A 26,491-nucleotide genomic window follows, 5' to 3' on the forward strand; every position below is an offset into this window, starting at 1 on the left:
TGTAGAGGTTGGTGCCAAAGAGTTGCATCATCCGACATGTGTTTTAGAAAGCTGGCCTGGAGAAGAGAGATGGGTGGGGTGGGGGCTGGAGGACAGCTCCTGGGGCAGCTGCGGGCCGCAGGGTGGGGTGGAGGGGTAGAGCCATGATTTGGGGCCTGCCTCACTCGGCAGATGCTTAGTGTAAGATAATATTCTCCGGTTACTCTGAGGTGCATTCCTGAAAATCTTAGTTTCCCATTGCTCTTGGAGATCATTTCAGAGATGTTTTATGTTTCTCTTTGATTGATCTTGGCTGTGGCTTTTGACACTGCACTTCTCACTTTCTCCGCCCCCTGACCTCTTGGTTAGGTAGTTAATGATCTTTAAACAAACACTTGAGTATTATGGCTCTCCAGAAAAGGGCCTGGCCTCCTGGGCCCAGAGCAGCTCAGCATTCTCCCTTCATCCAGGGAGAAGACGAGTACTCCACACACCCGGGTTTTGCAGATGGAGATGCTTGCAACCTGAAAGCTAAAGTGTCTTGAACTTAAGTTTCGATGGCAGGTTTTCTGAAATACATTACCCGTTTCTTTGCAGCACTAAGCGTGATCTCATCTCCTCTCTGACAGTGGATCTTAGTAGGAATGTTCATTGATTTCGTGGAATGTTTATTAGAGCCTTTCTCATGTCTGTTCCTGATTTACAAACTGTGGGTGCAGAAATCTGCCTGGTGTGGTAGTTGGTGCGGTTTCCAAATAGAGATAGATCAGGTTACTCCTCTGCCTAAACTCCTCTGTGACTTCCGGCCTGCCCTCATTGCCCTCCCTGCTGCAGCCCTCCCACGGCTTTGTTTCTCAGACCCACAGAGCCTCCATCCTGGGCCTATACACTCATCGGCTTCCCTTCAGAACTCTCTTTTTTTGGATCTTCACACGACTTCTAGAGGGTCTTAGCTGAGAAGACCCTCTACAGAAGTCTTCCTTGACCAACACTCTAAGAAGCCAGACCTTCCCCCAAATGCTAGGCCTTCTCTATATGTTATAAATGATACACATATTATATGTGATACAACAAGGTATATATAATATGCTCATATAATTATGTTATGTATTTACATATGAAGTTTTATATATGAATTATATCAATACAAACTTAGTTGATGTTAACATATTTGCAGTTTTGTTGCTGTTTCTCACTCTATTCCTACTCCCAGAACAGTCTTTGGCACACTCAGGACCGTGTCCTGTGAGTAAAGAGTGGCCTGCCCTGGAGAAGCCTATGGGCTTCCATAGGGCCCATAGGCAGACAGGCACTGACAGCAGAGCAGACTGTGTATGATTCAGAGGGGCTGGGGTAGCACTAAAGAGAAGGGGGTAGATCCTGCCCACTGGGGGTAGACTTTCTAGAGCAGCCTGTGAGAGCCCATAGTAGTGCCACAGGAGTCTGGCCTGGGCTTTCAAGGACAAATGGCCATAGCTTGGCAGGCTGAGGACCTGTGGGGCCATTCTGGATGTGATGGCAAGCCTATACAGAGGGTTCAAGGCAAGAAAATGCTAGAATGGAGTCTGGGGTGGAACAGGGACTAGGACAGAAGGAACTAAGGAGGTAGCTCAGGATTCGATTGCTATGACCACCACCAACATCCTAGACTAGGGCGCCCTGTGGGCCACATGTTTGCAGGTGGAGCTTGCTCTGGCCAAGGGGAGTCTGACTGCCCCAGAACTCTTCTGGGCTGACATGCCGGGTGCCAGGTAAGTGTTGGCAGTGCTGAGATAGGACTTCTCTGGCTGGAGCCATTCCCCACCCCAGCCTCAAGGCTCTTTGTTTCATGAGCTTTCTCTTTTGCTACCCACCAGGTGGTGAAGAAGGTGAAGTCCATGCAGATGTTTCACATGCCTGTCATGTCAGCCATGCAGGGAGACCGGCTGGGCATCTGCGTCACTCAGTTTGACCCCAAGCTGCTGGAGCGTGGCCTGGTGTGTGCTCCGGAGTCCCTGCACACTGTCCACGCAGCCATCATCTCTGTGGAGAAGATCCAATATTTCCGAGGGCCCCTGCAGACCAAAGCCAAGTTCCACATCACAGTGGGCCATGAGACAGTCATGGGCCGGTTGATGTTCTTCAGCCCTGCCCCTGATAACTTTGACCACGAGCCCGTGCTGGACTCCTTCAACTTCTCTCAAGAATACCTCTTCCAGGAGCAGTATCTAGATAAGGATTTGGCACCAGCAGTGACAGACATTGGTGAGGCAGACAAGAAGACGGGCCAGGCCACAGAAGGCCGCTGTCCTCGGCAGCAGTGGGCCCTTGTGGAGTTTGAGAAGCCTGTCACCTGCCCTCGGCTGTGCCTGGTGATTGGCTCCAGGCTAGATGCAGACATTCATGCCAACACGTGCCGGCTTGCCTTCCACGGTGTCCTGCTCCATGGGCTGGAGGGCAAGGACTATGCCGAGAGCTTCTTGCCCAGGCTGAACGTGTATAAGCTCAAGCACAAACATGGCCTTGTAGAGCGGGTAAGCAGTTCCTCCACCCATCACCCTTCCTTGTCAGGCTCAGGTGGCTGGGATGGACACCACTGGGGTCCGTGATGAGAACCAATAGGAAGACCTTATAGGCCTTCTCGTCCCAGCTTCTGAGGTTTTCAAACAAAGAAACTGAGGCCCAGAGTAGCCGAGTGGTAGCCCTCAGCCAACAGATCTGGGGCCTAAACCAAGGCAGGGGAGCTCCACTGCACCTGTCTCCAACCAGCCATCCCTGCCCTTACCTTGGTAATAGAGGTGGCCTATATAGGGGAGAGCAGCCCTGGTCCCTCACACAAACTAGTTTCAGACAGCAGCATTTCACCTGGGCCAGAAGCCAGTGGTATTAGTAGCCTCCTTGAGTTTCAGATAAGAGGCCGGGCCTTGCACCTCACAGCCTGATAAGCAGCCCCTTGCTCTCATGGCCGCAGTGGGGGCTGAGCCTCCATCAGGCAAGGTGGCTGCTGGGTTTGCCCCCATTCTAGTCATATTAAAGGAGGGAGCATGGCTGGTCAGTGCAGGGCAGGCCCGGCCAAGCATGTCCTCGGCCTGTGGGGAGGGGGAAGGGTAAAGGATGATGGTGGTGGGAGATGCCAGAGGGCAAGAGGCTGGAAGGTATGGGAAGGTGAAACAGTGGGAGAGGCCGGCCTGCTGGCTTCCTCTGGTTCACAGTCCTTTCTTGAGGGTAGGCAGATGGAATAGCCTAGAGCCTTAAGGGGTCCTGAAGTCCTGAGATTGCCTTCTGTCAGGTGGGCCCCGCCTACCCTCTGTATCTATCACTGTTGATCTCAATGGGAATCCCTGCCTCCTGGGCCTCCAAGAGATGGGTGGAGAATGTCCAAACCTCCATCCAAACCTCACTCCCTGAATGTGGGTCCCCGAGGGGCAGGGGTGGCTGTGGGTGTTCCTGGGACTTGTCTCTGAGCCAGGTGAGCATGGCAGTGCTGAAATACATTGGAGGCTTAGGCTATAGTGGGTTCTGCCCTGAGGCCCTCAGCAGGGCTGCAGTTTTGTTCGTTAGATAGCAAGATGAGGGTTACCCCTCCCCCATGCAGCACCCTGCCTGCATCAGCATAGGCTTGGGCATGGGGTCTGACCTTTATCTAGTAGGCACTCAGGAAAAAGTATCAGGGCCTTGGGCACCCAGCTGTGGACAGGGTTTTCCACTGCCATCCCCCACCATCTCCTTCCGCTCTCAGATCCCCACGTTTCTCCTCTGGAACTCTGTCACTACAGAAACTCACACTCCCCTCCTCCCTGTCTCAGGATTCATCCTGGTGCTCAGGCCCAGTTCCTTTCCTATCCTGCCTGTATTAAGACCTGCCCTCTGGTGGGGGACTCAGTAGTTCTTACTTGCCCACTCACAGTGCATCTAAAACTCAGGATCCCGTAGTTTTATAAGCTCAAGCCTCCCACTCCAAGGCCAACCTTGCCCCCTCAGGCAAGCATGTCAGCCTGCGTTGCTGGGCAGCATGGTCACCCTGCGTAGCTGCCGGAGTCCCAAAGCTGAAGCCATGTCTGCATCCTCTGCTCTTTGCCATCTGCCCCCCTTTGTTTTGTTTGTTTGTTTTTTATCTGCCCCCCTTTGAATGTTGGTTTCCTCATCCACAGAGCGGTAGCCCAAACTCCCAGCACCTCCAGGAGAGGTCAAGGTCTGACTATGGGGACCACTCAAAGGTTCCATCAGCCTGGGGCCAGCCCCAAGATGCTGATTGAAGACGAAGGTGATAAAGTGCATGTCACTCGTTCCTCTAGCTTGATTTATTAGCAGTATTATGAAGTATAATTATTCTCTGGTGAAATATCTGTCATAGAGTAATGTCCTACTTGGTAAGTTCACAGGTCTAATTGCCTCACACAGGCCTGTTGGTGGTGGAGCAGCAGTTACTTCCTTTGAGAATGAGGAGTGTGTGTTTGTGAGGAGCAAATAAACATACTATTGAATGCCTCTTGCTTCCTAAGGGCAGTGGGGAGGGCCCAGGAGACGTGCTGACCCAGGCCCTGCCACCAATCTGGGGCATTTCTGAGGCCACAGCCCTTTTCTGCTTAGTCCAGGGAGGCCAGAAGTAGAGGCATAAGAGCCACAGACTTGCAGTGAACAGATCCCACATAGAAACCCTGAGCAGAAAGGCTCTTTCCAAACAGGGACTGCTTCAGGTGGGGCTATGGATGTGTGTGAAGGGGTCCTGAGACTGGAATCCTGCAAGGAAGGACAGGACACAGGCACCCAGGTTCCTCCTACCAGCTCTTTAAGGCTCTAGCTGAATGGATACCTGTCCTGTTTCCCTTCTGGGCCCAGGGGCAGGAATACACCTGCCTCCTGCCTCCCTGCACCCCATCCCTGCTCTGTTTATTCAACACCTACTGTGTGCCATTGTTAGCTGCTTACATTATTTTGAATCCTTATAAAAATTCAGGGAGGAGGTTATTACTTTCTTTTCCTATGTATTTTTTTGAAATTATTAAATAGATCACTTTCTCCCTTCTATAATTATATGTAAGTATTTGGGGAAAGTAATATATGCACATGGTAAAAAAAATAATTCAGACAACACAGAAAATTACTTAAAAAAAAAAAAAAAAAGCTAGTTTCTCCCTGCTCTGACCTCAGGCCCTCAGGGCCCCTCTGCAAAGGCAGCCACACAGGAAACCAGCTCAAGAGATGTAAAACGACCCACCCACATCACAGGATGGCCAAGTCAGGATTTGAACCCAGCACTGATGACCTCTGAGCCCTTTTCTTTCTAGCAAATCTGGTAGATTCTTGCCCAGTGAGTTGAGAGGCTAGTGTGCTCTCAAGAAGCTGGAGTCTCTTTGGTGGGAGACTTTTCTTCCTGGTAAGGTTGGTAAGCATAGAACTTGGGGGTCACGCACACTGGGCTCAGACCCTGGCTGTGCCATGTAACAGCTGTATGCCTTGGGCAGCCGTTTTATTTCAATATCCTCATTCCTTTGAGGAGCAGTCTCCACCTCACAGGTAAAATGGCTTTATATATAAGAGTTCAGTCTAGCTCAGGGGAGGCAGGAAGATTTCCTAGTACAGCTCACAGTAGAAGGCCAGGCTTATTCCAGTGGGCAGCCCTCTTTGCTTTGAGCAAGACCCAGAGTTCTTGTTCGCGCAGGAGAGACTGACAAGGAATAGTACCTTAGATGCTTTCAGGTAGTAGTAAGTTCTAGAAAGAATGTAACAGTGAAATAAATACAAACTGCCGAGGACAGTACCTGGCACATAACGAGGCCAGCCATTAACCTTCCCCGGGGTTTTCTCTTCTGTGCTTCATTTGTTCACACTGGAGAATGGGTCAAGTTCCCCTGCAGAAGTGGCTTCACTCAATGGTGTCACCTAGAGTGTCGGTGGCCTATGGGCCACATCCAAGCAATTGGTCTTGGCCCAAATCTAATCATCTTAAGCAAGCTTTTCTTCTCTGGATACTTTTTTAGCTTCTGTAATCAAACACAATTTAATTAACTTTACCACCAGCAAATGGCTTTCCTTGCTTGGCTAACAAATGAACCACTTGGAAACTTACTTTGTAGCCTATTCTCTCTCTCTCTCTCTCTCTCTCTCTCTCTCTCTGTTTTCTTTTGTGAAGAAATTCTGATATGATGAGATGTGCTGCTTGAAATCATCTCATTTTTTTTTCTGTGAGCTGAGAATAGTATGATCTCAGTGTATGCTGTATTTTATTAACACAGCCAATAACAAACACAGAACTTTGCCATGTAGTTCAATAAAATAATAATCTGCATGTCACTGAGCATTAAAAGTGTGACATTAAAAGTCCACTTTTCCTATTTTGACATGGTACCTATGCACTGGTAATAAAAATAAATAAATAGAACATATGGCTGGGTGAGGTGCTGTGGAACTGTCCCAGAGTTACGGTACCCAGTACTACCCGGTCTCTGTCACAACTGCTCACCTCTGCCACTGTGGCACAAAAGCAGCCATAGTCAAGGTAGAAGCAAGTAGTTGTGGTGGATTAAAACACAAAATCCTCCAGTTATATGCTATTTGTAGGAAACACAAAACACAAAATCCTCCAGTTATATGCTGTTTGTAGGAAACACACAATGGTGACCGAAGATTAGGAATAAAAGGATGGGCAGAGAAATGTCAGGTGACTAAATATAAAAGGAAAGTATGAATGGTAATATTAATTTAGACAAAAATATTCACCAGGATAAAGAGAAGCATCATGTAATGATAAAGGGTGTGGTTATGAACTTGCACCTACCAAACCTATAAAAACAAAATGTTAGAAATCCAAGGAAAAGTTGGTAATAAGTGGAGTCATAATTATAGTGGGCACTTTAGAATGCAGATTCCAGAATTGAACAGGCCCACTAAACAGCAGATAAGGACACAGGGGTGTAACACAAGGCTACACTTGACTTCTAGATAGAAACAGAGAGAATACACTTTCTCTTTTTTTCCTGTGGGACATTCACAAAATGTCCTGTGGGACATTCATTCGAAAAATATTTATAGAATACCTGTGTGCTGTTTTCAGGGCTGGGGATAACAATAAATAAGAGAGACAAAATCCCTATCCTCGTGGGACTTAGATTCTAGTTGTACCCGTGGCCACAGAGAAAACTCGATTTTTTTTTAAAGATTTTATTTATTTATTCATGAGAGACAGAGAGAGAGAGAGGCAGAAACACAGGCAGAGGAAGAAGCAAGCTCCATGCAGGAGTCTGATGTGGGACTCGATCCCGGGACTCCAGGATCACGCCCTGGGCTGAAGGCAGGCGCTTAACCGTTGAGCCACCCAGGGATCCCCTCTAGTAGATTTTTACAAGTAGAAGTCATGAACTGTTAAAATTATAAATGAAGAATAGATATAGATACATAGATGTGTGTGCGCATTTGTTCATTTTTTCATGTATTCGCAGCTTGGAAATTTGCAAGCAGTAAGTTGCTGTTCATTTGGCTAAGGCTTTTCCTCATACTGTTATATAATGTAGAACCCCTTAGTAATAACTTTCTCTTTCTTCGGGGTTTTTTTGTGTGTGTGTGTGGATTTTTTTTGTGGTCCCTTGATTATATCGCAAAGGAAGCCTTAGATTCCCTTGAAGGTGACTTTAACACGCCTCTGTTCCATGCCAGTCTGCTTTTTGAACAGTCAGAAAACAGGCCCGAAGTAGGTCCTTCCAGTAGCAACAGTCTGTAACTAGCATCCAATTCATTCTTTTAATTGTATTTACTTTACTGTCAGGTTCCTGTTTATGGCAACTCTTGTCTCTCACAGGTACCATGTGCAGTTTCCCTTTAAGCACAGGTATTTCAAGAAAGCAATTAGGTAAAGGCTCTTTCTTCACAGGTGTGCAGAGGTCTGGCAAAAGTGAAGGGGGGTGGAGAGGGTTTCTGAACTGGGGCAGAGCAGCTAAGCCCCGCTCCAGAGGGCCCTTCATTGCGGCCTTGTGCAGATTCAGACCCGCTGCTCCTCTCAGTGAGCTGGGCCGAGGGTCATGGGAAAGGTGGCCTTCCTGTGGAGGACAGACCCACATACATGAGGGCCTCAGGGAGCAGGAGGGAGCAGGACTCCACTGAGGTGGGGGAGGGGGTCTGCTAAGGGGAAAGCACAAAGAGCTAGTGTGACCTTTGAGCTGTGCCTTGCGACTGGTCAGACGACTGGTCAGATGTGTGGGGTGAGGAGGGTCCCCAGGGCCAGGCACTTTCTCTGCAGAGGCACAGTCTGGAAAAGGGCCCTCAGCCCGGGAGCACCCAGCCCCTGAGGGATGGGAAAGCTCCAGTGTGTAGGTAGGCCGGACCACTAAAGTTGCCAGCAGGGCAGGCAACGTAGGTTGCGGGCTGGGGGAGGCTGGGGCTTGGTTCCGATTGTGCGGGAGAAATCCCTGGAGGAGGATCAGCCAGGGCAGCCTACAAAGTGGGTGTCCACTCAAGGTCCCCAACCTTGTCTCACTCTGAGCCTGGGTACCCCAGGCTGAGTTGAGTGGTCTGGCTCCACTGAAGCCACTTAGTGTGGGGCCGTTTCCTCATGTGTAACAATTGCATGGGAAAAGGTGGGGCGGACAAGGGCTCCAGGCGGAGGACACAGAGTACTCTGTGCTGCCTGCCCTGCCGTGCTCCACTTCACACCTCCGCCTGCTGCCACACCCCAAGGGCCCTCCTCACCTCCCGCCTTGCCCCAGTAGCTTGCTTACACAGTTCCAACCACATCGTTTTCTCCTAAACAAAGGTGGTCCCACCAGCTCTTACTCAAAAATCCCTTTGGACCAACCTCATGGCCAAGGTAAAGACAATACTCGCACCTTAGCTACCATGGCTGGCCTGCCACTATTTGTGAAGTTGGGTCTCAGGGTGTGGCAGGCTGAGGAGACAGGACCAAGGGGATGCCTCTTTGTGACCAGGGCTGGAGGAGAGGAGAGAAGAGGAGTGGACCAACTATGGCAGTGTCTGCAGGCTGAGGCCTCAAAGGCACAGGGAATTCGGGTTCCAGCCAAGGCCCCAGGGGATGCTGGATGGCCCCCTGCACAGGTGTGAGACTTTGGGGGAGTGTCTTTCCCTCAGTGTCCTTACTGGAAAAACAGGGGCTATGCTCCCTATTGCATGGGCTGGTGTGGGGCAGGGAGACAAGTACATATAAAATGCTAAGTGCTATACCTGGCACAGTAGGCCATTGTTAAGCATTGGCTCTCTTCATTGTTATATACTTGGACTTTCCTGAGGACACAAGTGCCTGGGTTCCCAGCTGGGGTGGTGGCAAGACACTGGCACCCACACCTCTCCTGCAGTGGGATCAGGCCAGGCATGCCGACCATCCTGGCTCTGGCACCCTGGTGCCGGATGGGGAAGGCCTTAGGGCTGGACCAGGGAGCCTGCAGCATGAGCCCAATGAAGTATAAACATGCAGACGCCACCAGGAGTGCTGGCTGGCTTTGAAGTCTAAAGTACTGCTGCCTCCCAGCTCTTGGCTCACCCCACTCCACTGCTGATGGCTTGTGCCTAGGGCACTGGAGAGCTTATGGCCAGGCTGCAGACCAGCCCAGGCTCCCTGCGGTCCTTCCTGAGCAGGGACCAGCTAGCAGACCCCAGCCCTTGGAGAAAGTGGCACTATGATCTACCTGGTCCCTGGGGCCACTTTGCTAACCCTTGCGGCCCTGGGCCCCGTCCAGCAGGCTGAAGATTGTGTCCGCTCCCAGGCTACTTGAGAAAACAGAGGTACCCCCTGAAGCAGAGGGAGATCAGATGGCTGTCCTAGTGTTCCAGCCCTAGCCCAAGCCCTCAGCCCCTCCCCTCCCTTCCAAGTATCAGCATCTGATAGTGGAGAGTCTTACTCAGCTGCTGAAGTGCCTGTGAGCTTCCTTTTAAAGATTGCTTTTTTGGTTGAATACAGACACAGGGTCAAGGCAGTGTGATGCACTAGAAAGAGCTGGCTCTGGATTCGCCCAGCTTGGCCATAGACAAGTCACTCTTTCCCCAAAACCCCCTCCCCATCCCCAGAACTGATTTCTTCTGTAAAGGAGCTACAGTGGGGCGTTGATGAGATCACACTGCTGAGGGCCGAGGACAGGGCCTGGCATGAAGCAAGTGCTCACTAAAATGTCCCCTTTTTCCTCAATGAAAATATAACTGCCTTTTCGAGCCCTGCCTTGGTTCCTTATGAGCCCCAGACAGACAGCTTTACTTGAATCGGTGCCTGAGTGATGGAAGACAGAACCATGGAGGGAAGCTTGTTAAATGTGCCCAGGGCACTGGAGAGCATGCTGACAGGGTGCAGGGAACTGGGACATGTGGCTTGCTATGGATGAGCGAGGGACCTGCCCACCCCTGGGACAGAGGTGGGCAGATGCCTCCTTGGGTGGGCACCTTCTGTGATGCCCAGAGCCTGGCCTGCCCCAGGCCTCCTCACTGGGCCTCTGCAACTCACTTGACCAAATGAGATGGATTGAAAGCTGCTCTCCTTTCCTGGGTTGACACCACGGATTGCAGTGAGGTTGGTTGTCACTTAAAGCAATCTTTCACATTAGAAACCTTGCCCCTTCTCATAATAACATTGGAGGTGGATACATTCACCCTGTTTTCCCAGAAGAGGACAGTGAGGCTCAAAGAAGTGATATAGCCTGCCCAAAGTCCCACTGTAGCTGGTGGAAGAGCGGCCCTACCTTGCAGGCCATTCCAGGGCCTCCCTCTCCCTGCCATACCAAGCCATTGCCCTGTAACTGGGGAAGAAGAAAAGGTATCCTCTGGGTGTGATGTTTCTGATGCCAAATACGGATGGGTGACACCAGAACAGCAGCATTGCAGGGACTCTTGGGGAAGTTGTCGATCCTGGTGCCTGTCAAGTGCCCTGGGAGAATTGCCACCTGTGTGCAAGCCTCATTGGTGATCCAGGCAACTTCTGAGTTCTTCCCTTGTGGATCCCTTCCCTGGTTGTGTCCTCAGCGAAGATCTCACTATAGGATAGAGGGTACAAGGGAGAGAACCAGAGTCCCGAGAGCAGCCGCCAGCATGTAATCTGTGCAGAGTAGGTGTCAGTGTCCCTGCTTTTCTTCAGTTAGATAACTCTCCATTCTTGGTTTCCAAGTATGTCTTAGTTCTTGCCAACACCCCTAAAAAAAAACAAACAAACAAACAAAAAAAAAACAGCCTTTTCAGAGGAACACACTGAGATCAAGGAAGTCCCTTGCCCAAAGTCCTGTTGCTGGAAAATGCAGTCTAGACTCAAACCCCCCAGCCCTTCCTCTTGCTTTAGTCCTCCTCACAGTCGACTGAGCAAGTAACTTGGGGCCCCACCGCACAGCTGGCTGCCCCTCTTTACTTGATGCCAGTTCTCTAATTTGAATTAGAATCATCGCTTCAGAACTTGGGCAGTTCCCAAGCCTCATCATGGAAGCTGGGCCCTGAGAGAGACACACACATGTAATGACATAATTATGTGCACTGGCAGCCAGGTCCCCACTCAGAGGCTGGGGACAGTAGGGACTTGCCCGGCGCGTAAGCGAGGGCCTGGGCTTCCATGTGCAACCAGTGACTGCTCTTTGGGAACTCACTCTCTGGTGACTAAAGGCTAATATTCATGCAAACAGTGAAAGTCCCCACTTAGAGTTATTGTTGTAGCTGTGCTGGCCTAGGTTCAGCATTGTTTCCGAGGAGCAAGGCCTGCTGAACAAGTCCCACATGCATTGCTTTTGGTTTGACGTCACAATGATTGATTTCAAAATGAAAAGCCTCCAACTGTTTGTTCTCTGAAGGTTTTTCCTCATTGGATGTGCTGGTGTCCGATCTCTGAGGTCTCTCTCTTTTAGCTGGAAGAATCTATAATTTGGAGACAAGCCCAACCACTGGGCATGCATACATATTCTAGAGATGAATAGGGCGGAGAAAATGCATTTCCTCCAGCCCTGCCCTCTAACACCCAGGACAAACAATGACCCCAGGTCTTCCAGAAGCTTCCCAGAGATGCTGGCCTCACTGCCTCTAGCAAGAAGGGCCACCATCCCTCTCTCTAGCCAGACTTTGAATGAAGTTACTCACAGTGGACATCTGTGAGTCCTCTCTCAGCACCCCACCCCCAGGAATATCTGGAGGGCTCATGTTCTGGGGATGCAGAAACACATTTAGGCCAACTCCTGCCTTCCAGGACCACCAGTTGGGGCAGCTGGTGCAGACAAATTGCTGCTGAGCCAAGACCCACACATAGGCCTTGTCCCTTCCCCTTCCAGGGCTCTGTGGCTGGCTCACATCTGCGTGTGGCACCCTGTATGGCTGGGGACACAGGACCTGCTCCTGCAACACCCCCCCCCCACCTTCCTGTGTGTGGTGCAGTGGGGTAGGTCCTGAGGGAAGAAGAACCCCTGCCCAGGAAGTGTGGGACAGCTCTGTGTGAACCTGCCATAACTCTCTAAACTCACTTTGTAGATGGGGAGCTAAGGCCCACAGTGGTTAGGCCATGGGCCAGAGTCTCCAAGACCACAAGACCAGGGCTTTGAGCCCAAGTAGGCTGGTTCCAGAGCCCAGGCTCTGGCCCACTGCACAAGAAGGAGCTTGGCATTCCTTCCAGAATTGGCCCTTCTGTGTGAAACCTTAAGAGCTGTGTTGGACAATAGCATTCAAGTCTGTTCTTAGCTGCAGCTAATCGCCTCGTCTCCTTCTGTCTTCCCTCATACCTGGTCCTCATCCTCTTAGCCTTCTTTCTTAGTCTTTTCTTGTCTCCAGTGCGCCCGTGTCCCCATACATGGCCTGTACTGGAATCTACCAGAAGGGTGACTTGCCTCTTGGCCTCATAACCATTGGTAGAGGAAAGCTTACCCACTCCAGCCTCATTTTGTGGATGAGGAAACTGGGGAGGCCCCAGGGGAGGGGGAGTTGGTCAGCAGCTTGCCTCACTGGCCCTCAGTATATTTTGGGCTGGCAGCAGGTTGGCCCCAGAGCAAACCAGAAGCCCTTGGCAGCCATGAAGTGTACTGCATCCACTGGGCTGGCAGATCTTCCTTTGATAATCAGGTGCTTGAGACACATCTCAGTTTCTGCATATAGTGGCCAGGCTCCATCTGTCTTCCCTCTCTGCAGTTGAGATAGGCTTCTCCAATAGCTTGGGGCTTTCAGGAACTGGGATCAGCAGGGATAGGGCTGCTCTGCTGCCCCTGGGCTGGATTTGGAAGCCAGCTTGGGTGCAGCCAGTCATGGCATGACTCAGAGGAGTCCCGAGGGTGGGGAATGCCCTGGCTGGGCTCAGTCACTGCTGCCAAACCCCCACCTCCTCTGTTCTCCTGCCATGGGGGTGAGTGCAGGGAAAGCTGGAATGCATGACTTTGAGCAAGTCCTTTCACTTTGCTGAATCCCTACAGCACTTTTCTGAAAATTAACTAATGGTGTGGAGGTGGCTGTCATCTGCTGAGGGTGGGAGGGGAGAGAAAGTGCAGAGGGCTGGATGGTCTGAGGGAGGAGGAGTTTGCTACCAGCTTCTCTAACTGCCTCAGCAGCTTGTGTCCATAGTGCCCATTTAGGCCATCTTCCCACTCCTGGAAGGATCCACTCGGGATGCTGGGAATGACAGTGCAGGCCGTTGGTGGGCAGGAGTAGGGAGTGCCAACATTCCTGAGACCACACTGGGTTTGCAGCAGTGTGCCAAAGGCCCGCCTTCTCACCTATGTTGCCTGGCCCTACAGGTTGAATCAAAGACACAGAAGTTAGTGGGACATGACACCTAATCTGTGCTGTCATGCCTTCTGGCCAAGCCGTAAAAAAGGAGTGACAGAGGCACTCCCTTTGAACTTGAATCCTTTCTAAACTGCCCCTCAGGCCCCTCCTCAGAGGGTCAGAAAAAGCCCGTTCGCTCCTCTCCTTATTCCGGATGCTTAAAAAAATATTGTGGTAATGTAGGTCAGTGAACTGACCGGCACCACACACCAGCAGGATTACAGGGCCCGCCAGCCCGCACGCTGGCCCACTTGGTCAGATGAGAACATAAACAAGAAGGGCCAGGAGCTCTCGGCTTCCCCAGCCCTAGGCTTTTGTTTATGTAGCACTTAAACCAACTTTGGGGTCGTTGCAGTCTGCCGTGAAACCCCTGAAGCTTTTTGAAGTTCCCCTGAAGTTAATAAAATTAGTCTGCCCTCATTGCAAGTCCTTGGCTTGCAGGGGGAAGATGGATCCTCCGCTGTGTCTGTGGCATTTAGCTTTTTAAGTTAATATTCTATAACCAAGAGAAAGGGGAAGGCAGGGGAGAAGATGCAGTAAAAAGTCTTATGAAATGCCTTTATGCTAATAGGTAGCATGCCTGCCACCCCAGGGCCCTGGTCATGGTAGAGCCCAGTCACCAGGCCCACTGGAAGGCCACAAGATGAGCCACCATGCTCCAATGTGATAAGGGATAACCAGCACTGGGGTGTGGGAGGGATGAATCCCTAGGTACAAGGCAAGGCTGTCAGCTCCCTCTTTAATGAAACGTACCCCCCAACCACAAGTCCACTTGAGTGATTTTCTTTTGCCCCCAGAGAACCAAGAGTCACCTTCTGTCACCAGTGTCTCCCTCCCCACTTGCATATTGTGTGCATACTTACTGGGACCTGTTGTGGGTCAGGGCATTGTAATATAGAACTTCCAGTCTGTCTGGTGAGGGACACAGATGGGCCTGGGGACAGGAGGTGCCTGCTTTGTGGGAGAGGGTCTGAAGGAAAGCTTGTCTGAGCGGAGCCTAGGAGAACTGAGTAAGATCTGGGGTGGATACAGAGTTGGGAAGAGGGTGGCGGGATGATTGATGTGTTCATTATGTTCACTGGCTCAATGATGGTAATGGTTTCATGGGTATATATGTATATCCCAAATTATCAAGTTACTTACCTAACGTGTACATGCTTATGTTATTTATCAATTATGTCTCAATGAAGTGTTAAAAGAATGAAAGGCCATAGGCAGGATGTACCAGCAATCACAGGTACGTGTTCCACATTGACTTAGGCATTCAAGGAGCATGCATGTAGTAAGTGCCTGTTGGCACACAGGAAATGCAGCTGTGGAGAAGAGAGATGTGTTTCTGCTTTCATGGACCTTGGCCTGCTTGGGAGGAGTGAACAAGTAATAGATAATGCATATCAGGGAGTGATCTGTGTTCTGAAGACAGGGACAGGACCAGGGTGTGCAGAGGAGTAAGGGCCAGGGTGCAGGGCGGGGGGGGGGGGGGGGGGGGGGGGCAAGTCTGAAGGCCTTGATTGGAGCCCTTGCTGGGCATTGGGGGCCTGCCCAGAGATGGGGGCACCCTGTCTGCCAGTGAGCAGTCCGAAGGCAATGGGACGGAGGGAGAATGTAATTGCCTTCCCCATGGATATACAGGAGGCTCTTGAGGCAGGAGCTTTTGATTTGGCACATGGTAGGCTCTCAGTAAGTATTTGTAGGGAGAAAGGAAGGACATTATAAATTTGATGTGAATTTTCTGCCTGGATTGCCCATTATATCCCTGTGGTGCCTTTTATAAGGTGGTTGTCTACGTAAGTTGTAAGCTCTTGGTACCAGGACCATGTGTTTGTCATTTCTTGGCCAGCAATGATGCTGGGGACATGCTATCAGCTGGTTCTGTCTCACAGGCTAGCAAAGGCCTGGGACCCACACAGCCTGCCCAGAGTAGCCCAGGGCATCCCAGCAGCCCCAGACCTGCCTGCTTCTCCATCTTGGTGGAGGGAGGGGGTCAGCACAGTCTTTGAATGCTTCACCCTAGGCTCTGCAAAGGCCCACCACACTTGGGTTTGAGCCCCCAGTGTACGGCTGGCTGTGGTGACTGCAGTTCCCTCAGGTCTCGCCTCTAACTGCCCTGAAGTAGAAATGAAAATCCGTTGCAGACAAGGATGCTCGAGGGCTTGGGGGACCCCGCCAAATGCCTCTGTCATAGGCTGAGGTGTTCTGAGTCAGTCTCTTTCTCCTAAGGACAGGTGGCCCCTCAGCAGCACAGGCTGAACTTAGGATGGGAAGTGGCAGTTAGCACCTCTGGTCATGGGGAACATGGAATGGCTAGTCCAGAGCCTTCGGCTCAGTTCAGCTGAACTTCCTGGGTCCCTACTATACCAGACTAGGCTGCTGAATGTGATAGGCAGGCCTGACTCCCAGCTCCTGCCTCCTGGGCTCCTGACTCCCAGATCCTGCCTCCCGGGCCCCTGCCTCCCGGGCTCCTGCCTCCGGGCTCCTGCCTCTGGGCTCCTGCCTCCCAGGATCCTGCCTTCCAGTCTCCTGCCTCCCAGGCTCCTGCCTCCCAAGCTCCTGTCTCCCAGACTCCTGCCTCCCGGTCTCCTGCCTCCCGGGCTCCTGCCTCCTGGGCTCCTGCCTCCCAGCTCCTGCCAGGCTGGAAACGGAGCTCCACATGCAGGCTACTCTGCTGGAGTGGAGACAGGACACCTGGGAGCTGGGAATCCCAGGAAAACATATGGGGCTGATCACATCTGCTGGCCCTCACTCCCCATGTCTGTGGTCAGAGGAGTCACCTCCATTCATTTCACCCAGCAGCACCCACAGATGGGTCAGAGCCCACAGCAAGCCAACCCACAGGGGAGCTCTGCGGAGCCGAGTCCTGAAGGACGAGGAGGAGTTCATGTGTGGGAATGAGATTTGTGAATTATAAAGGGCTGTGCAAGTGGAAATGATTATTCTTATCGTTATTTGTATCCGATTCATCCATCACTGGGGAGAGGAGGAATGCAAGTACCTTTTATCTGGCACTATGAATCAAATAGAATAGGATATGTTTTTCTAAAAGGGTTTTAGGGTAAATGGGACAGTTTCTGCCTTTCAAAACAATCCATCTGGGGCCCTTAGCCAAATCTTGGCGTCTTGGGCAGAAGTGAGATGTTTCTGAGGTTAAGGACAGTACAGCCCACAGGGGTTCCCCCATGAGTCTCAGCCTCAGGAGGAGAGGACATGGAGGTGGTAAGTCCCACCATTGGCAGTGCTTCTGGCCTCCACAGTGCTGCCTGGGCTAGCTCCAGCTTAGACTCGACCCCGGTCCCCAAAAGAACGCAGGCCAGTGCACAAGGCCTGGAGAGCAGAAGGAAGCCTCCCCCATTTTCCCGGTGGCAGCCGTGTGGGACCCAGCATGCTAGATGCCAGATGGAGCATGAGTTCTGCTCCAAAGTAGCAGCAAATCTCAGGAGGAAGCTCTGTGTTAGAACTTCTGAGATCATCTGGGAGACGGTCTAGTCTGTAACATGCGCCCATGCGCACATAGACACACGCGCACACGTGCCCCTCTTTCTCTTTCTTTGACTCGGAGGCCTGGCACCTTCCTGGCATGGGCCCTGCAAAGGAGCTGGGCAGGGGAGGGGAGGCTACCTGGTGGGGGCTTTAGGTACCATGGAAGGAGCCATGCCACCTTCCCTGAGAGGAGTATGTTGAGCTGCCAGAGGCCACAGGAGGGGAGAGTGACACTTCAGCCTTCCCTGTGCTCAATCCTTGGGGAGAGGTTCAAGATGAACATAGCTCATGCTGAAATCAGGGCTCTCCAGGTTGGCTTTTTTATGTACACACATGTCCCTTCTGTCAGCCTGGGCCTCCATGAATAGGCGAGGGGCATAGGTTCAGCAGCAGAGGGCCTGGCCAGGGGGGAGCCAAGGAAGATGGGGCTCCTGCCGGGATCGAGGTAGGAGGGCATCATTCAGAGGGCACAGTGGGGCTGTAGAGTAGATGTGGGCCAGGCCAGGAAGAGGCTCTGACAGAGGGAGGAAAGCTGTGCCTGAAATACATATGTGTGTACTGAGCTGGAGGAACAGAGACTGGGTTCTCAGACACTGCTAGGAAGGAAAACCAGGGAGAGGGTGAGGTGAGTTCTAGAAAGCCTTGCTGCAGGTTCAGGAGTGGATGTCCTCCTCTCAGGTTCCAAGAGTGGATGTCCTCCTCTCAACCTGGGATGCCCATGCAAGCTTTCCTCAGGAGTGCTGCCAGCCATCATTAGCCAAGTGCTCGGGGACAGTCAGGGTGCAGTGGCCGTGGAGAGGCAGGTACTGGTAGGGCGATTGTGGATTCTGAGCTCCCTTAGCCCTAGGAGTTCTGTGACCTTAGATGGATGGCCTGACTGCTGTGCCTCCCTCCTGCTGCTGCCGTAGTGCTAAGTGTGATCCACATAAAGCTCTTGTAGGGGGCCTGGCTGCTCAATAGAAGTCATGGTGGTGATGAGGGCTGGTCTCCACGTAGCTCCAGTGTGTTCCATTGTCAGTGAGATGGGCAAATCACCAGGTAAGGGGTGGGGGGAGGGGGGTGGTAGCAGCGGCAGATCTGGCCTCCTCCACACACTGATGCTCTCTCTGGGGCTGGGTGTGTGGGGACAGGTGATGGATGACCACAGCGTGATCGGCCGTTCCCTGTTCAAAAAGGAGACCAACATCCAGCTCTTCGTGGGCCTCAAGGTACACCTGTCCACTGGGGAGCTGGGGGTCATTGACAGCGCCTTCGGCCAGAGTGGCAAGTTCAAGATCCACATCCCTGGTGAGTGCAGTTGCTTCCTACCACTGGCAGGCACTGTGCAAACATGGTGAGATGGTGGAGACAGTGCATGGACAGTGCTCCTTGGCTCAGGATGCTCAGCCTGCCTGAGCTGACACACAGGGCCCAGCCCACTCAACATCATGGCCTCTGGTCCCACAGGCTTTTGGTTGGAGAGCCAGGGTGGGTCCTGGAAGTACCTGGTGTGGAATCAGCCTCTGTTCTGAGCCAGGGTCAGGGTGTGAGTCTGAGCTCCTGCTCCACTGTTACCACACAGGGCTGACCTTGGATGAATTACCCACCTTGTCTGTGAAATGCAGTACCGATATTGATCTGATAGGTGCTTTGGAGGAAGAGTTGGTGAGAGAGACCACCAGGGGCCTGGCATAACTGCCCCAGTAGCCAGTATGGTTTCCCAGAATATGAGTTGCCACCTACGTTTTTGCCCAGTGGTGACCAGTAGGTGCTGAGCTTCTGTACAATCTGAGTTGGGACTTGTCCATGGCAGGATCAAGGGGGTGCATTTGCTCTTGGGAAGAGAGGCCTTGAATCTCTTTCATTCAGCCCTCTCTTCCATCACTCCTGCACTTACCCCATACCCATCTTTTGGAGGTCCTACCGCACACCAGGCAGGCTGTGGTGCTTGGGGGAGGGGACAGGTGGGAATACATTCAGTGAGTACTGTACCTCGCAGAAAAAGTAAAGCAGGGAGAGGGAGAGAATCACTGTGTGTGTGTGCCTATGGACAGGCAATCAAGAAAGACCTCTCTGAGGAGGTAACCCTTGACTACAGCCCTGACCAAAGGAAAGGAGGGAGCCCCACTGACATCAAGGGAAGGAACACTTCAAGCTCCTGTCCTGTCCTCTCCACTGATCTGGTCATTACCTCAACCAAACCAGTGTCCACACTGCTCTGCTTCAGGTTCCAAGGAGCACACATGGGTCATGAACGGGACAGGCCAAGGTCCACACCTCCATTCCCAGGGCCCTGGGCCTGTACCTGTGGGGGCTTACTGGGAGGATAGGAGGGGAGCCACCTGGGGTTAGGGGGGCCGCACCCTGGAATACTCCTCTCTCCCCCTGCTGGTCCAGACAAGGGAAGGACAGCACTGTCTGTTCCTTTTTGGGGGTGTGTAGGATCATGTCGACGCTCCCCTCAGCTCCCTTCCTTTAGCCCAAGGCCAGCTCAGAGTTAGGGTGTTCCCAGAACAGGCCAGAGTACAAGAGGAGGCTTGTTTGGGGGCCCTGGGTGCTGGGGTGGGAGTACAGGGAGGGAGACACAGTACCGCTGCTTCAGTCGACTCAAGTTCACATTCCTTTGTAGGTCAGTGTTGCCTTTTTAATAGGTCTGCTTCCTGTTTGTGGCTTTTAAGCTTTTTATTAAATATAACTGGTCAGATTCCTTCATCCCACCCACCCCACTGCTCACCCTCCTCCTGCTTGTCTTTTCCTGTGGATTCCTTCCATAAAGAATTACTTTTAACCTTTTTGAAGGGTATTAATTGTAGAAGAATCTTCAGTGAACCTGAGACACCCAGTGCCAGGTGGAGGAGGAGGAGCATTGCTGGCCTCAAGCTGGATGTGCCAGAGTGTGGAGGCTGAGGATTTTGGCCTTGCACGATTTAAGGTTCCCAGAGCAGGAACAGCTCAAAGGAGCTGTCCCAGCCCACAGATTGTGGGTGGGGTTGGGGTCAAATGTGGCCTATGAGCCTTGATGCTAGCTCTGCAGGGCAGCACAGTGAGGGAAAGGGGAGTGGACTAAAGATCATCTGGCTGTCCTCCCATCTGCCCCTGACCACCAAGCCTGGGTGCTCCCTGGGGCCTCTCACCTCAGGTGGCAGGGCCAGATGCCGACAGGGCCAGGTAGCCAGCAGTAGAGAGTAGTGAGGACTATGGTGGCCTGCCATAGACACTGGACTCTGAGATAGGGTCTTGACACTAAGCCCATTGCTTCCCCCTCAAGACACTCTCAGAAATCAGGGGGGCTGGGCTGGCGGGACAGCCCCATCCTGACATCCAAAACGCTGGCTGACCCAGAAAGTCTTAGATTTGGAAAGTTTGATGTTTAATAGCTGCTCCCTTCAAAAAAGTGGCCTCCATTTGTCAGTCCTGGGAGGCTGGGAGGCCCTGCAAGATGAGATAGACACCCACTGGGTCGCAGTACTACAGAGAGCAGTGGAGGACTTTGCAACCAGAGTTGAATTTCCTCCTGAGGATCCTACCCGTAGCATAGTGTCTCTGCTTCCCAAGTGCTGCTTCATCATGGAACCAGGTTGGTCTCCTCCATCTCCAGAAGGCCCTTGGGAACTGAGAGGGGCCTTACTCATAGTCTATCTGGGTGGCCAGCCCCTGCCTGACCTGCCAGCCACAAGAAAAGAGTTGCAGTCTCAGAGAACTGGATGCCATGGGGTCCACGTGTGGTCGGAGAGCCCCTTGTGCTAGGTGGCCTGGCCTGGGCTGCCACTGTTCACCTTGGCAAGTACTGTCCTGCTGTTCCTGCCCTCCTCTCCACCCCAGCATCCCAGCACCAGCTCCTGCTCTGAGAAGCAGCCCAGTAGGTGAGCTGGAGCCATAGCTGCTGTCAGCCCCACATACCCCACTCTGCAGGGGAAATGAGCTCCTTGATGACTTCCTGGCAGAGAAGAGCAAAGGGGAGGAAGGCACTTGTCCCTCATGACTGCCACTTCTTACTGACTCTAGGGGAGAAGGTGAACATATGCATGCGATTGTATCTTCCAAAACAATGCCTCAGAAACCTAAAATTACACAGTAGGTTGATATGACATGGAAAGCTTTTTGAGTGGCCCATCTCCCATAAGGTGCTCCTGGACCTGCCAGTTTGGGGAGGACTGAATGTAGTCTGTGCTAGTAGCATAGGTGAGGATGGTCTGTAGTGTGCATGCAGCTTAGCCTTGTCACCAGAGAACCCTAGGCTCCAGGTACCACTGGTGTAATGTGTACCACTGCCTCTAGTCAGGTGACCACACAACTCACAAATGAAATTGACCATGTCACAGAGCTCCAAGTAGATACTCACCTTGGAAGAGCCAGAACAGCAATTATTGAGAACCACAGCCACCATAGGCCACTGAAGACCTCATCCTCTCCATGGGCCTGTCCCACCTGCCGAGACCAGCACTCCTCGTACGTGTCAGGAAGTTGACCTTGCTGTGGGGCAGCCAGGCTCTCAATCAGATCCCGAAACAGAGGTCTTGGGTCTTTCTAACTCGCACTGAGGATCATCACATTTGGGTGATCTTTAATACCCTTTCAGCTATTACTAATCACAACTAAATGACTCTAGACAGATGAGAAAAGAAAAAAAGAAATGTATGGAGTTGTACTTGCAGTAAGAACCCAGAAGGAACTTCTGCTTACTGCTCTTCAGGAGGAGCGTCACTCAGGAGCCATGACAGCTGTCTGAGGGGGACCCCATGAAGCCCCCAGAAAGGTTGGCACCCATGGCATTGGAGTATCACCATTTCACAGATGAAGACACTGAGACCTGGAAGATAAGCAGTGAACTTGCCCAGCGTTCTATAATAGGACACGTCAGAGTGGGATTGGGCCCACATCACCCTGCCGACCACTCTGACCCTGCCACATCACCCTGCTGACCACTCTGCCTACCACTCTCCCTGAGCCCTGGCTCCTCACGTGCAGGGCTGGTGGGGAGGGGAGAACATGCAGCTATGTCCCTCGGGTGGTGAGGGAGAAGGGAACTATTGTAGCCATTCTGCTTGGCGGACTCTTGAGCAGTGGGCCTGAGAAGTTGCATACCTGGAGAACTACTGCCAGCTCACCTCTGATAGGTGTTCTGAGGAGGGTCCCTAGGCCACCCTGGCTCCAGCTCTGCCCCCCAAAACCAGCTCCAGGTGTCCAGGGCTTTGGTGTGCTATCCCAGTCCAGGCCCTGGCGGCCTGCTCTGGGCTCTGTTTTCTGCCCCTCTACCGTGGCTGTGGGAATGCTCACCTCACCTGCTCCCAGGGCCTTATGCCTCTCTCACTGCCTGGACCACTCTGCAGACACAAACCAGTGCCTCTCTGTGGAGGTACACCTGACTCTGGACCACCGCTTGGTGCTCCTCTTTGGTACTGCCCAGAGCACTTGTGCAGAAGGAAGCCAGAGCAGAAAGGAAGGAGTCTCTTCTAGCTCTTTCCCATTCTGCAGATGGGGAAACTGAGGCCCCTTGATCACAGCTACACAACCAGTAAGAGCCCTGAGTCTCTGCCTGCCTGTCCAGTCCACAGGGAGACTCAACAGCAGCTACCAGGAACGAGAGGCTCAGAGGCCCTCCCTGCTGGCTCTTTTCTCAGAAACTCTTTCCCAGGACTCAGTTCAGGCAGACTGCCCTAACACCCGTGTGCCAAAACAGCCTCCCTTTTGTGTCCCAGGACTCTGGGGCAGCCCTGAACCTCCATTCGTCTGTCTCTCGTCAGCTGTTTATCAGGCCCTTCAGGTGCCAGGCCCTGTCCAAGTCCTGGAATGTGTTAGATGGAGGGAGATCCTGAACACTGACTGTGGAGGGAGAGTCCTGGGGTGCTCCATCCCTAGCTTGAGCACCCAGTAGTGCAGCACCACCTCTTCTGCATCCCTGGCTCTCAGTGCTCAGGTCAGCCTAGGAGGGTTAGGTGGACTAGGCCAGGGCTTTAAGTGCTGGAGGCCCAGTTCTTTGGAGAGTCCCTTGGCACAGTACAGGGCATGGCCTGCAGAGACAAGCAGCCATTTTTTATTGCAGCAGGCCATCCCCACTTGGAGCTTCGGCCCCTCAGTGCTAACACCAGGGAATGATTCTGACCTTCAAGCAGGGAGTAAAGATTAGATTACTAAGCTCTGGCCACAGTATCTGACTCGTGACAAGGCCTTTGTGAATGGTAGCAATGGTTGTGTGTTGTTTTCACCTATCAGGCACCTCCTCTTACCTGGGGTCTCACGTGCCCACCAAAGGCCCTGCCCCTACGGCAGAGCAAGGGGAGTTACCATCTTTCACTTTGAGATTGGCTCTGCTACCAGGCCCCCTCCCCATTTATTGACCCTGGAAGGCACTTTGCATTTGGTCAAAAGCAAGGATTAGACATTTCCTTTCTGATTGAAAACAGAATCCCAGGTGTCCCCCTTGGACTGAGCAGGTAATTGGTGAAACATTAGGCACATGGCTTCTAAGAGCTGTCCAGGAATGTTGTCTGAAGCCAGAGGAGCCAGCAGCCAGAGGGAGTGGGGTCGCCTGGAAAGTGTGCAGCATGAAGACCCACAGCAGGGACAGCAGCCCTCCAGGAAAGCAGAAGGCAGGACCCACAGTGGGTGATGACAGCAGTGGCACAGGCAGCAGCTGCTCTGGAGCTCTCGCTCTGCACCGGGGAGCATGCCCTCATGTAAGCAAACCACTCCACCCTCCCAGCAGCCCGAGGAGGTGGGCCTGGCAGCACGTGCATTTCACAGAGGATTGACGCAAATCAGTACGGAGCCCAAGCAACTTGCCTAAGGTGACATGGCAGAGGGAGGAGGACTGGGGCTAAGCCCGGTAGTGGCCGGGGCACACACTGACTCACTGCACACCTCACCGTTCCAGCTCAGGTGGCCAGCTGGCCAGTCGCCTGGCACACGTGCACTCCCCCTTTTCTGGCTCTTTACTCTCACCTTCTTGTATCAGCAGCAGTGCCAGGTTTGGGCACACAGGCTCCACGGAGATGCAGACCTGCTCTAGGAGTTCATAGCTGATCATTCATCTATTCAACAATGGGTGTTTGAGCCCCTCCTATGTGTCATCCTTGTGCCAGGCTCTAGAAGGACCACAGTGACCTCTGTTCTCATGGGGTTTGCAGCATGGTTAGATGTGAGAGTCTTTTGGGGCTGCTGTAATAAATAACACAGGCCGCATAACTTAAAACAAGAACACTTATCCTCTCTGTTCTGGAGGCTAGAAGTCCAGGATCAAGGTGTCAGTGGGGCTGGTTTCTTTAGCAGCCTCGCTCTTTGGCTTGCAGATGGCTGTCTTCTCCCTGTCTCTTCATATGGCCACACATCTCTTCGTATCTCTGTCTTAATTCCCTTTTCTTACAAGGGCACTGGTCAGATTGGATTAAGGTGCACCCCTGTGATCTCATTTTACCTTAATCACCCCTTTAAAGTCCCTCTCTCCAAATACACTCATATCCTGAGGTGCATGGGGTTAGGAGTTCAACATGTGAATCTGGGGGATGTTCAGCCCATGGCATTGGGAAGATGAATGCATCCCCCAAGCATTTCCACTTGGCGGCCTTCATCAAGCTGTGCAGAGAAGGTGTGCGGTGCTGTGAGAGTATAGAGCAAGATTAACTCTGGGGTTAGGAAGGCTTCCTGTGGCAGTGGCATGGTATCCCGGGGCCCTGGAGGATGAGTAGGAGTCCTTCAAGCAGAGTGGGGGCGGTGTCCCAGCAAGGACGGGTCTGAGTGAAGCTCTAAGGCAGAAAAGATCGGCATCTTCAGGGATAATGGACCCAGGAAACCAATGGGTGGTGACATGAGCAGGCAGGAGCCACCACATGGAATCTGGTGAGCCCCAGGAGGCTGTTCCTCTCTACCCTCTAATGCAGAGAGGAATTGTCAGAGGGCCGGTGATAGGATACAACATCAAATTTCCATTGCAGAAGGTCCCTTGATGCGATGTATGAAAAGTCATCTTCCTATCAACCCTAGGAAGGAATATTGTCATCTCTGTAACAGGTGAGGCTCAAAGAGCCATGCCCCACCCCACCCAGCTCCCACCCCATGCACATGCTCTTCCCAAGGCCCTGGACTGCAATTCACAGATGTGTGTCAGAGGAATGGACAGCAGGGAAGCAGCAGTGACCCTGTGATGATGCTAAGCTGTGCCTCTCAGGAGTTCACAAAGGGCCATGGGACCATGAGGGGACTACCCTCGAAGGGCATGAGCAAGCTGGGCAGATGCAGGGAGATGTCATCAGAGACATGGCCAGGAACCACAGTAGGAGTTTGGGTCTATGGGAAGCCACCAAAAGCAGGTCTTAAGTGAAAAGACTGACTTGATTTGATTTGCATTTTTAAGCGATCCTTCTGGCTACCCTCTGGAGAATGGTTTGAGGAAGGCCATAGAGAAAGCAGGGAGGCTGCTGCAGTACACAGTGATAGTCAGGCCTGTGTCATGTGCATGGGAATCCAGGAAGGCTTCCCAGAGGAGGTAATATTGGAACAGAAGGCTGACCCCATCAGTGGACTTCCCCAGGACAACCACAAGGGAAGGAGAAGGCTGTGTTTGGATGCCTTTGAGGATTGCAGCAGGGAGGGCCACAAGCCAGAGCCACGTGGGAGGGCCTAATGGGCCAGCTCTGGCTCATGGAGTCAGGCCTGCAGTGAGGTACTTAGTGGGGACCCAGCATAGTCCCAAGGTTCCTCTCTGGGTAAGGAGGGAATGGCTTGGAGGGAGTACAGCTGGAGGCCTGAGTCCACTGAGAGAAGTACTGCTGCATGGGGCAGGAGGGTGTACCTAGAGGTGGCTAGGAGCCAAATGAGCCCATACTCAGCTTTCCCAGATTGGAGCCAAAACTCCTGGTGCCCCCTAGGGTGTCACAGCCCGGTTCTCACCATGTCTGGAAGGATGAACATAGGTCTAACACAGCAGAAAGGTAGCTCTCCAGACCACCCGGAGCACATTCTTACCCTGCAAGGCATGAACTCTTTCCATGGGCCTAGCTCACAGATGCTGCAAGACTGGCACCATGGACCAGTCCTCGGCCCTGAATCCAGAAGCTGGGACCAGCTGCTTGCTTATGTCCCTATCAGATGTTACGGGGAGGGAGACTAAGCCTTGGAAACAAGGCCGTAAGACAAGCTTAGCAACATGCCTGGAGCCATGTCTGTCACCTGCTTGGCCATATCCCTGGCTCCATCAGACACCCAGCAAAGCCAGGACAACAGAAAGAGTCCCTTGTCTTGGCACTTCACCCCATCAGGAAGGCAAGGCAGCCCTGCACCAGCTGCTCTTCTACAGGCCTACCCTGATAGGAGCTGGCTGGCGGCTCAGGTGAGCCCCGGAAACGGGGGAGTAGAGCTGGGCCTCCAGCTG

At 52.5% G+C, this 26,491-nt stretch overlaps 1 protein-coding gene across 3 annotated transcripts in view; it reads left to right on the forward strand.

Moving 5' to 3' along the window:
• The window catches only part of EEFSEC (eukaryotic elongation factor, selenocysteine-tRNA specific), a 247,598-nt gene that overhangs the window by 182,644 nt on the left and 38,463 nt on the right, over positions 1 to 26,491 (forward strand). For 2 of the 3 annotated variants that reach the window (XM_072720149.1, XM_072720148.1), the window contains 2 exons: positions 1,836 to 2,492; positions 18,276 to 18,432. In XM_072720149.1, the coding sequence (XP_072576250.1) occupies positions 1,836 to 2,492; positions 18,276 to 18,432 (814 nt within the window). The remainder of the gene's footprint in view (positions 1 to 1,835; positions 2,493 to 18,275; positions 18,433 to 26,491) is intronic. The other variant, XM_072720150.1, reaches the window with a different exon arrangement.

The sequence above is a fragment of the Vulpes vulpes genome, chromosome 9 (genome assembly GCF_048418805.1).
Source record: "Vulpes vulpes isolate BD-2025 chromosome 9, VulVul3, whole genome shotgun sequence".
In the NCBI taxonomy this organism is placed as follows: Eukaryota; Metazoa; Chordata; class Mammalia; order Carnivora; family Canidae; genus Vulpes; species Vulpes vulpes.